Consider the following 12,132-nt stretch of genomic DNA (forward strand, 5'->3'; position numbering starts at 1 on the left):
TTGATTTTTTTTTTTCAGCTACAGCACCATATCTGTCAACAGGCTGTGTCTGGTATTGCAACTCAAGAACATTCACTACAGGACAGCTGAGATGCCATACCAGGCACAGTCCATGGGCAGGAAAGTCACAGCTTCTGTAAAAAGCTGGAGCTTTATTACCTAATTCATAGGGTGGAAACACGAATTAGACTGTGAATGTGACCTATGCGAAGTGTCAAATCTCTACATCTCTGCAGCATATATTAGTATTGTGTTGCAGTGCTCACACTTTGCTTAGGTATTACATTTTCATTTCTTTTTGATGCGCTTTTAACCACTGCACAGCAATGTATATACTGTGTAACGCCATTTCCACATGACAGTATTTTGTATCAGTATTTGTGGACCAAAACCAGAAGGTGTAATAGGTGCAAATGTAATGGTTCAGCGCTTGTGGTCACACATGCCCAGAAGTTCAGTCATACTGCCCAGATGCTCTTATACACGGGCAGAAGAATTATTTATTTTGCAGGCCAGCTAATAATAATCGGAGCATTATAAGTGTTATTATCTCATGAGCACTTGACTTAGGTGGGCTAATTGCTGAAAAGGACCACCAGGGGGCACTCTAACAAGTGTGTAACAGCAATATGTAAACACGGGAGCAGTTCTTAAATTGTTTCAATTGAATAATTGTCATGTACTCCATCACTGTTCCATTCAATCTTGGCTCAACCCGTTTAAGACCAGAAGAGCATAGCGTAGAATTAATGACATGTTAATCATCATTCTCACAAATATTCTTATACTATTATTATTATTATGCTCATCATATGAAACTCTTCCATGAATCTAAATATACCATTTGATATGTGTGCACTTTGTATTCTTGTTCTATATAAAATGCCTTTCTGTTCAGTATCACATTGTTATCCGTTGCTGGCGCTCTGCTGCTTCAGTTGTTCTTCTGCATAATTTCCCTATGAACATTAAAGGTAAGTTTCCCTCCCCTCTACTTGAGGATGAAGAAGACTCTACGGTATTGAGCTGAGAGGTGGTCTAAAGGATGTGAGGGTCAACAATCATTTTCTGCCTGAAGCGAACAATCTTCTTTTAACAAAACTAATAATGTATTAAATTTGCGAAGAAGAAAAAGACGCTTTGGTTTATAGAAGAAGTCCTGGCTTCAGGTTAGTATTAATTCATGTTCAGCTTACTATTACTCAATAAATATCAAAGTCTCCTACAGAAAAAAATAATGTTTGCTGGCTTACAAGATCAGAGCCATTACACTCTCTGCCGAAGACTTTATTGAATTTTGCAGTAAGCTTTAGCTGACTGAACAGGTCAAGCACCACAGCTAAGACTTCCCTTTATTCTTTGAAACTCATAAAGTCCTCTCCAGCATGCAATGCTGCTGGCTAAGAAACTTGACTCAACACGGGGTCAAAGACCCCGACCTCTATGGAGAAAGGTCACATAGCTTTCAAACCCCAGTTCCTGAATTCCATTAACTTACATGCACTAGCTGTTCTTGTGTGTCAAACTCTCTGGAGCAGGCTTCCCAATGGCAGTTTGTCTCATAGACGACTTCAGGCTCTTGTTTACTTTCATCTTTGTCCCCCTCCTCTTTCACCAGAGTCATTCCATCTGGCTGATCCTAGACACAGAGTTAAAAGATGGGAATGTTAAATTACGAGGGGGTTACATAGTGAGACAGAGATCTGCCTAATTGCCCAAAATACTCAGTTCTTTAACATGCCAGCAGTGATCTGGATACAATGATTATTGATATTTAAAGACGTTGTATTATTGGCAGAAAATTGTACATACTAACATGCAAACCTTTTATTTTATGAAAACCTAACAGGCAGATAAAAAAAAAATATACATATTTCTTATAGTAACAGTTCACCAATTGGCAGCAACATTCAGACATAACAGTCTGAGGCACTGGGCTCTTGGAATTGTCTTCAATTCATAATATATCTTCATACGTTTTTTTTTTTCTATTTATACAAGTTTCCCTGCAGAGGCCACTAGAAGGAGCTCACCCGAGGTTTACAGAGCTCCTATTAAACTCCATAAAAATACAGCTCCCCTAGTGGTGGCTGTCAGAATTTCTTTAAACTTTTAATTTAAACAACAAAATCTTAGAATGAAGTCACCTAGGGAACAAATTTAACATGTTTTGGGCTCTTGTAAAGGTGCATACACCTTCAATAACTGTCCTCCTGATCTTCTCCTACACATGAAGGCTCAGTTATACCTGTATGACAGTGGTTTATTGTCCTTAAGAACAAAATGATGAGAAGATTATACTGAACTTCCTATCTTTTCTTACACAACATCTTATGTCATACATATAGGATAGTCGCCCAGTTCTTACTGAATCAATGGGTTTGGCTAAATTATTGCCCTCATCTCCTACTGACTACCAAGGGAAGTGTCACACAGTGATTTTCACTGCATTAGTTTAGCAGGTGAACTGAAGTGTCTCATACAACATCCACTGAATGTAACAGTATATAGTTACATGAATTTTGCAAGAGAAGAAGCCACACTTTAGCTCTAACTTACGGAGAATTCAGCTTGGAACCCCCCTCCCCCTCTCTAGGTCCTTTAGGACCTATGGAAGGGGCTTATCCAGATGAGACAACTATAAAGATATATTGTGAAATAAATGAACACAGAATTTTGAACCAATCTGTATTTAAAAGTAAGTGTAACAGGAAATGTAAGACATTTAAGATATTGTTACCTGTATGCTCCCTGCAACAGGACTGGGCAGCTCATCCTCGGGCTTAATTTTGGAACGCTTATTGTGCATTGGATCCCCTGTACTGCTCACCGCAGACTCACTTGTTGGTTTGTTCTGTTGAACAACATGGTAATGTAAGTCTGTAACATTCAGGCAAAAACTTTACATAATGCTCTATTATAAATTCACCATTGCAGTTTTTGAGGCACGCTTTTTGCTTGATAATTTGAACAGTTGTTGATCTGAATAGTTTGGACCAATGACAAAAAAAATTCCAGTTTTGCATAACTTCCTCCAAAAACATAGTTTTTCTATCCCATTAAAAAGAACAGAACCTTGTCAAAATGATAAATAATGGAGTGAAAAGTGGATGCCCTTATAACCTTTTTCCTTTCATTTTCTGATTTTCATCTTACTCCCTGCCTCCCAAAAGCCAATTAATTTTTTTATTTTTAGCCATTTGTTTTGATCACTTTTTGTTCAAATTTTTTGGGAGACGAAACATGAACTGTATGGGAAAAATATCTTTATAAGTTAATCAGTTAGCCATTTTTTGACACAGGGATGTATTGTGTCTCTGGGTTTTACTTTATTTTAATATCTAATCTAAGGAAAGAAGGTGTTTTGAACATATATATATATATATATATATATATATATATATATATATATATATACACTATTTTTACTTTTTTCTACCTTCTAGGTCTTCAGCCCCCTGGATCTGGTCACTAGTACAATATAGCTCAACGCTAATGCACTGCAGCGTCTTGTAAAATCCAAGAGCGGTCTGTAATAGAGATATGCTGAAAACAGTTATTGGAGCCTTCAGTAGGCTCCCCGCTGTCATGGCAATGGGGTGCCAAACAAAGACAGTCTCCATGGACCAATGGTATATAGTTGCCTATCGATGCCTCAGTCACATTTGACTAAGGCATCTAAAGGGCAAATGCCAGTGATATGATGGCGGGGGTCTTTACTGTGTTTAAAGATCCAACAGCCTTGGTTATTTTTTTCATATTATCCTATCTACACCTCTCAAAATTCATAACTTTTTTTTTATTTTTGTGTCAGCATATAAGGGCTTACTTTTTGCCCAACTAGTTGTTTTTTTTTTTTAGTTGGTACCATTTTGGGTTTTGATTAGCTTTTATCAATGTTTTTTTTTTGTGGGGGGGGGGGGTCTAACCTACTATATGTATGTTAGCAAGAGGAAGAAGACAGAATAAAACAGGACAGCAGGATCAGATTACAGACAGGATTTGTAGAATTTCTGCACTGCAGTAACCACTGCCTTTAGGTAGGACAACATGAAAAAGACTCTCTGTGTGTTACAGTATATCACGCATACTCGTGCCTCATTGACTACAACCAATGAGTATGTCAGAACTGACTCTTTCCCTTTTTGTACAAACAAAACATTGAAAAACGGAAATGTTTTATCGGCCAGGGAGACAATTCCAATTTTGTCCCACAATCTAGCCCATATTACATTCCTAGCAGTCAGATACACACCTATTTATAGTAAGTTGCTGGGCTACCGGGTTTGTTTTTGGCAAATTACCCTATTGTTTCTATGCTGCCTACATTCTGGGGACTGCAGGGAGGGATGAGATATGCATATATGTCTACATTTGTAAGAAAAAGTGTCTCCCCTGGAAATACATCACGCTGACTTATTCAGAACCTGGAGTATGCTCAGAGATGAGATTGGTGCCTACAGCTGTTCATTACAGATGAAGACAAGAGGCAGAAAGCTACATTGACAGTTAATTAGAAGCCCAGTTGAACCACATGTTAATATAATGATGTGCATAATGTAAGATGTACAGGACATGGGAAAATATACAAAAAAAAAAACAATGGGCCAGACAGGAATGATATATGTGAATATAATGTATGCTCCGCATTACTCCTCTACAATCCATCCTGGAGCTTTGAAGTGATAGCCTGGGATGGACAAGCAAAATGACTTTGATACATGAGCGCAAACACATTTTCATATTTAAAAAAAAAATCCATTGATGTGTAACCATAACAAATATTTCAGAAACTTTGCTTTAAGACGTCTTCTAGAAGGTAAATCTGCAAATCCAACTGAACAAGTTTTCTATTATCTTTAAATATGTATAGCCTAGAACATATTTGCCTCTACAGCAAATGCATGCACAGGAATTTTTTTCTTATATGGTACATTGCTCTCCCTATAGAAAATAAAAAACACCGCTGTGATTTTTATTACATTTTTTTTGTAGGAGAAAAGGTACATTTGGTTATGTATTAATTTCACATGTAAAAAAAAAATGTGCATCTACCTGGATCTGTGATGGGCAGTTTACTTACAAAGTAAATAAAATAGGTGATAAAATACAACAGCAAAACTGTATGTAGTAAAGGGAAGAAATAACATCTCACCTGAGTGACTTCTGATGGACCCACACTGACTTGGACTGGATTCAAGACACTAGGAATTCCTGGAACGGTTCTCTGGCTGGGAAATGTGGGTGCAGGGTGTATAAGCGGGGGGCTATGCCCAAATGCTGAACCTATACTATGCTGCCGATTTATTATATGCTGATGCATCTGTTGCAAGGACACTGGGGTAGGAGGATACGTAAAGCTCAATGCCGGGCTGAAAAGAAAAACAATAATAATATTACAAAAACTACATAAAACCATTCTGTTTTTAAGAGACACCGGTAAAAAAAAATTTTTTGACTCATTTTACTTTCTGAAAGACAATACCCTCAATAGTAAGGCTTAGTTCACAGGGGAACGGAATAGCGTATTTTGGTCCTGATTTTGACGCAGGAAGCCACATCAAAATCAGGACCAAAATATGCCTGACACGACCAAAATGAATGGGCCTAATCCAGAGGGTGCCGCCATGTGGCGGACGCTGTGGCTCAATGAGCCGCTGAATCTGTGTGAAGAAAGGGCAGCTCGCTTCTTATTTACATGAGCGGCAACATGCCACTCACGGAAAAAAGATTGCGAGTGGTCTCAGTACACCACCATTGTGAAGGAGCGGATTATGACGTGGATTCTGCACCATAATCCGCCCCCTCTGTGCCCGTGTTGTCTACTCATAGTGTCTTTCCTGCCTATAATTCTCCATCTCTTACAGTTAGGTCACCATATCCCCTATGTTATCAGCAGTCCTTGGAGCAGCTGTCAGGATTTGTGGTGGACATTATTCTATGATTCTGACAGAGTAAGACCCTGATAGGTGTGTATATATATATATATATATATATATATATATATATACACATATATATAATGTGCTCTGTAGCATTTTGCAGAATGGGAAATAGATGTGGGCTTAGGTGCTAAACATGGAGTCGTGGATGACATGGGTAACAGTAGCAGCAATGGAAGATTTGAATCTACTTCAATGTCTAACTTAAACAGCTAAAAATAAAACACTGGAGTGTGGCTCTAAAGTTTTATAGATACTCTTATCTATGTATAACTGCACAGTAAACACAATACTTGACAAGAAGACTGATAACAATGTGACCTATTACAGAGCAGTAAACATAAGTCAGTTTACAGAAAGGTAGACAGGATTTTCTAAGACGCCTTGTGTAATGAGAGATCCTTTAAATCTTAGAATGTGGAAACTCCTACATAAGTCTTCAAATCGCATTATCAAGAAAGAAAATCAATTGGTAAATGTGTCTTGTACAGAGCGCTTGTCATATCACTCATTTAGAAAAAAAGCGAAGGAAGGTTCTGCTCAGCCAGAATGTCACCTAAAAAGAATTTCCGTCAGTGCAGCTTGCATTAAAATCTGCTGTAAGACTGCTGATCAATGCGTTTCAGTGTGGGGATATTCCGATGGGAGATCCCGTCTCTCTCTTCCAGTTTAACATCATTAAATGTCTATTAAAGCCCATTATGCATGCTAATACCTGTCATCACTTCATTACTCCTCTGTGTTCCTGAGCCTACGGTTCAATTCTGAGGAAAATTATATTACAGCATAAAGACTTCACTCTGCAAGCAGGCATTGCCAAACCACTCTTTATTGCATGCTCCTCAAGTAAATTGTTCCCAGTGATACACTCCAATTGCTAATGGAAGATAACAGAAAGCTATGTTAATTCTCACTTTTTCTTCTTTCTAGAAACTCTTTGCCTTCTTACTGCATGTCTGCATCTGGACTGTTCTTATTGTTATATCCCTAAATAAAAAGGAGTGATCGCTTTGCTTAGAAACGGTTTGACAAATTTGTATTGAGGATTTTGTGTTTCTTGTTCACATGATGACTTTGTAAATTTGTCTTTATTAATCTGTGTGTACATGAAAAGTCCACAGACCTCGGCCGATTATTTTCATTATGATTAGAATTTTTACTGCGTTTGGGGAAGAACTCGATATGCTATAATTAATATAAAACAGGATTTAATGGAAAAAAAAAAAGCTTCAATAACCGCGTTTACTAAATATATTAAAACTCAATGGCAGGGAACCCGAAGTTGGCGAATCTGCTTCCATCAGTACCTATGACATATTCACGTGGCCCCTGATGTCATTCGGTGAAGCCCTGAACCAACTAGACACAGATGATCCTGGATGTGTCAAAGAAAAGAAAGGTGGCCACAGCTCAGGAGCGGTGTAGGAAAGTACTGACAGTACACAGTGCCACCAGATCTGAGGTCCTTAAAACAGAAAAAGGTTACACATCCCCAATCAATAAGAATGCAATAGATGGACCAATCTGTTTGGGATACAGGCTGAAAGACAGCGCTCACCCGGACATACCAGAAACTTCTTTATTATTGGGATGAGAACATGGCACAACGCGTTTCGCACCACTGATAGTCCTCTCCTTGTTTTCCAATCAATAAGAAGTCTTGCATGGTTCTGTATGTTTATTATTTAGTTCCCTTTCATCACCCAGAAGCCAGGGAAATATGAGCTAATGGCCCTTCCACTTTGTAACACCCCTACCCAATAAGGGCTTACAGTCTCTTTACGCACACGCACTACAGTTATTTTCACAGGGACCGAACTGGCCTATCTGTTTGTTTTTGTATTGTGGGGGAAAACTGTAGAACCCCCTGAAGCTCAGGGAAAATATAGAAACTCTATAAGCTTCACATAACTGTGCTGTTCTTTATGGAGCTGACGGACTTGATGATCTATTTAAGGCCTTATTCACACAATAGATGTTGTTGGTTTTTTTTTTTTTTTTTTTTTTTTTTTTTTTTTAAACCAACAAATGTCTATGGGTCTATTCACGTCTATTTTTATGTCCGTCAAAATAGACAAAAATTGAGCATATGAGTTTTTTTTTAATAGCTGAGAAAAATGGTCTGTTGAAAAAAGGATATGTGAATTAATCCATAGACATTTAAGGGTTTTAGGGCTTGTTCACACGTGGGCAAAGGGGCGGATTTTGACAGCAGATTTCGCTTCAAAATCTGCCCCTTTACAATGGTGGTCTATGTAGACCATCCGGCTTTTTTTTTCCGCTAGCGGCGGGCTGCTGCTAGCGGAGGAAAGAAGCAACCTGCCCTATCTTCAGGTGGCCGCCCCCGGCAGCTCCCTCCTATGTCGGCTCATTCATTAGAGCCGACAGCAGAGGGGAAAGCCGTGACCGCGATGGTCGCAGCAGGCGGGTTTTGACAAGAGAGAGACGCGGCTCGCCGCGTCTCTCTCAGTGTCAAAACCCGCGCGGGCAGTTCACGTATGAACTAGCCCTTAAAATAACCGTGTGAGGACCATTCGAAAAACAGCAACATCGTGATGTGAATAAGACCTTAAGATGTTACCTTGGAGCACAGGGCTGCAAGACAACATAGAAAATAGGCAATGGCTCCCCTACTGCCATAGTGCTGAACTATATACACTGTATTCTTAAGAACCCCTAATTTGACGCTTCCATATGACATAAATCTTGACGGCGATATAAAAAGCGATTGGTCAGCACATTGCACTGGCATTGAAATGCTTTGTTTTCCTCCACCATATTAACGGCCATGATAAATGAACACATCTCACGTTCAGACGCATTAGATTAAAAAATACACATCTTATAATTAAGGGCAAATTAACTCATTAAAGCAAATAATCCCAACGATTTTCATTATTATGCCTTCTTGATAAAGCGCAGCCCAAAACAGGACTTATTCCGAGTAATTATATTACTATTATTATGACTTGCAAGAGCTTTTTGCCGTTTAGGACAGAATATCATTAGAAATACCCTAAGAGAATGTTGGCAGTATTTGAAGAGAACTCTTTTCATTTTACTCTGCGCTACTTTTTTTTTTTCTTTTTCATAATGCAAAGCCCAAACATGGGGAACACGGTAATTGTTCTCTGCAAGAGTCAGGAGGAAATCAGTAATAATGTTCAGTTATTACAAGCCTATAGTCCCTGCCAGTGTTCCTGAAAGGAACTATGAATGATTACAGGCTGACTTTGCTAAGGTAACCACTACGGATGATTGATAGGGCATTAATCAAAAGATGCATATCAGCTTCAGAATTTGTTCACAAGCTCCCTTCTAATAGCTGATTTCATGTTCACTGACTTCTATGCCAGTTTGTTCAATTTATTCTTCAATGTACAGTACAAACCATTCATCACACGGCACAATGATTTAATGCTCCCTCTTCCTTTCAGTGAACATATATTACAAAGTGTAACTACCCTGTTCTGTTCATTAAAACGCAGGAAAACAATGTCATGTGTGGATTTAGAAGATCATTCTGCATTGATAGAGAACAAATGTACACTAAAAAATAGGGAGAGTTCTTCACGGAATCGCTACAGCGTACTATTTATTTCCAGAATATTTCATTTTGCCAATTTTACACAAATAATCCACCTGATTTACCAATTCATTGCAGTTTTTGGTAGACTCGAACACTGTTACAATTCTTTCCCCAATAACCTTCAGCTCTATAGTCAGTTAATCTGTCCTCCTATACTGATAATTAATTCATGTACAGTCATAATCTATCCAGCCACAGAGACCAGGAGCACCGATGCACAATAAAGAACCGAATACATAGGAAAAAGAAATATATATATATATATAATATATTATATATATATATATATATATATATATATATATATATATATATATATATATACTAATATAACTAGCTAATAATTTAAGTATCTAAGTTATATCAAAGGGAGTCTGTCACAAGAACTCCTACAGATAGATAGGTTAGGAATTCCTGAATCGAACAGTCTTTTCCTTATAAATTGCTATTTTTAAGCAATGCAGTTGTTGCTATTGCACAGAATAGGTAATCTCTCTCTCCCCCCTGCCACCTCCCTACTGATTGACAAGGGCAGGTGAGATTAGTTATATACTGCCTGACTTTGTGAATCAGCAGAAAGAGGGGGGATAGGTGAAGGGTGGCAAAGAACAGTGGAGGTTTAACTCTTAGGAGCAATGGCAGGAACCTCATTGCTCCAAAAGGCTCATTTGCACATTCACAAAATGGGAATATCTCAGCAATACACAAGAGGAAAAAGCTGCTTCATTCAGGTTACCCTAACCTATCTGTAGGGATGGGTTGATATCCTGGATTCTGGTGACAGACTCCCTTTAACCCAGCACCACTTGCTGACATCATGTTAAATGTGGAGGAGCTTCTTTATATTTCAGCTAAAAGGGACCCAGGTGTTATCCCAGGGGTAGGGAACCTTCGGCTCTCCAGCTGCTGTGAAACTACAACTCCCAACATGCTCCATTCACTTCCATGGGAGTTCCAAGAACAGCAGAGCAAGTATACATGCTGGGAGTTGTAGTTTCACAACAGCTGGAGAGCCGTACGTTCCCTACCCCTGTGTTATCCTATAAATGAAAAGCAAGTAGAAAAACATTTACTATTAATTGTATTCAATTATAACGCGCCTATATAATCTGTTGTGCTGTGCGAAGATTGCTAGCACTCCCAATGGTCCCTGTCCCTATTTTGGGCCACAATCTAAATTCCAAATAATTTTCTTTTTTTTGTAGTGTGAGAAGAAACTGGAGAAAGAACATACAATACCTCTGGTCAGATTGTTGAGGGCCCCGAGTCTGTAAGGCAATAGTGCTAACCACCATGCCACCGTAATGCACAAACATTTGTACAAAAGATCGTGTTGAGAAGTTTATCATGTAAATTAAGAATATTATGACCATAAGTCTTCATCCTGTAAAACTACAGCTACCAATATGCAGTTTAGGAGCAGTAACAGCTGGAAAAGCACAGAATGGAAACTGCTAGAGACTATTTCTTTGCATGTTCCTGGCTAACAATGGAATGGGCAGATGACGCTTGGTTTGGGGTCAGCAGTTCCAATGTACTGCTACTACAGTTGTTCATATGCCTCAAAGAACAACGCTGAAGGAGGTTAAGTTTTCTAGACCCAGAAAGGAATTTTTTTTTTTTTATGGCTATCCAAATTTTTTATGTGAAAGACACTGAATAGCTGCTCTGGTTACTCTTCATTCACATAAAGGAAAAGTATATTCTTGTGGGAAGGGTAAAAACAACAGGGGAAAGAGGTAAGCTCCATCATGCTTCTGGAAACACAAGTAGACGGGCAGCTCATTACGCTCTTACTGACAGCTGCAGATGGGGAGAATTTATCATCTCAATCTACTTCTGTACAAAATTTTCTTCTGTAATAACAAGGCAAAATTTACACTTCTGCTGTGTGGTACAGTCTATACAGGCTATTAATCCTGGGCTACAAATTTATTGATAAATTAAAAGTCCCGGGATTCGAAGTTACAATAAAAAATGACAAAGTAGGGTAAACATACACTAAACATTCACTAGGACCAAAGAAAATGTTATTGAAGTCTGAAACTGTTTTGGCCCCTTCTGGTTTGTATTTGATATTGTTTAAAGTATCTTAGCACTATAGGCCTCATTCACACATCAGCATATTTACATAGTATGCAGTTTTTTTCACTGATGTGGAGATATCACAGGTGCATCACATCAATCCAAATCTCTGGGTCAGTTTAAAAAAAAATTGATGGCATCGATGTGTCATCCATTTTTTCATGGATCCAGAGATACAGAAAATACAGTAAATAAAAAAACAACAATTCTGATCTGTTTGTGCATGTGAAAAATGGATCAACCGTGGACAATACACCAAGAGCAAATGAGCCTGGTGGAGTGCTGTACACGATTACAACTGACACCACACGTCCATAAAATGGTGAAGTGTGAATATAGCATAACAAAAATTCACAGACCATAAAAGCTGAGCTACAAATGTTCTGGAAAATATCAGATGCTCTATACAGGAAAAACATTGGATATCTGCAATGATGTGTTCCTACTCTTACAATCATTGTTCATGTATCTGCGCCTTCCACAGTTAGCATACATAAACAGCTATGCTACATGCCA

At 38.5% G+C, this 12,132-nt stretch overlaps 1 protein-coding gene across 3 annotated transcripts in view; it reads right to left on the bottom strand.

The window, feature by feature from the left end:
- Positions 1 to 12,132, bottom strand: part of GLI3 (GLI family zinc finger 3) — a 181,793-nt gene that overhangs the window by 45,429 nt on the left and 124,232 nt on the right. For all 3 annotated transcript variants that reach the window (XM_075271224.1, XM_075271223.1, XM_075271225.1), the window contains 3 exons: positions 5,156 to 5,372; positions 2,741 to 2,854; positions 1,499 to 1,639 (listed from right to left, as the gene is read on the bottom strand). In XM_075271224.1, coding sequence (XP_075127325.1) covers positions 1,499 to 1,639; positions 2,741 to 2,854; positions 5,156 to 5,372 — 472 coding nt within the window. The remainder of the gene's footprint in view (positions 1 to 1,498; positions 1,640 to 2,740; positions 2,855 to 5,155; positions 5,373 to 12,132) is intronic.

The sequence above is a fragment of the Leptodactylus fuscus genome, chromosome 4 (assembly GCF_031893055.1).
Source record: "Leptodactylus fuscus isolate aLepFus1 chromosome 4, aLepFus1.hap2, whole genome shotgun sequence".
In the NCBI taxonomy this organism is placed as follows: domain Eukaryota; kingdom Metazoa; phylum Chordata; class Amphibia; order Anura; family Leptodactylidae; genus Leptodactylus; species Leptodactylus fuscus.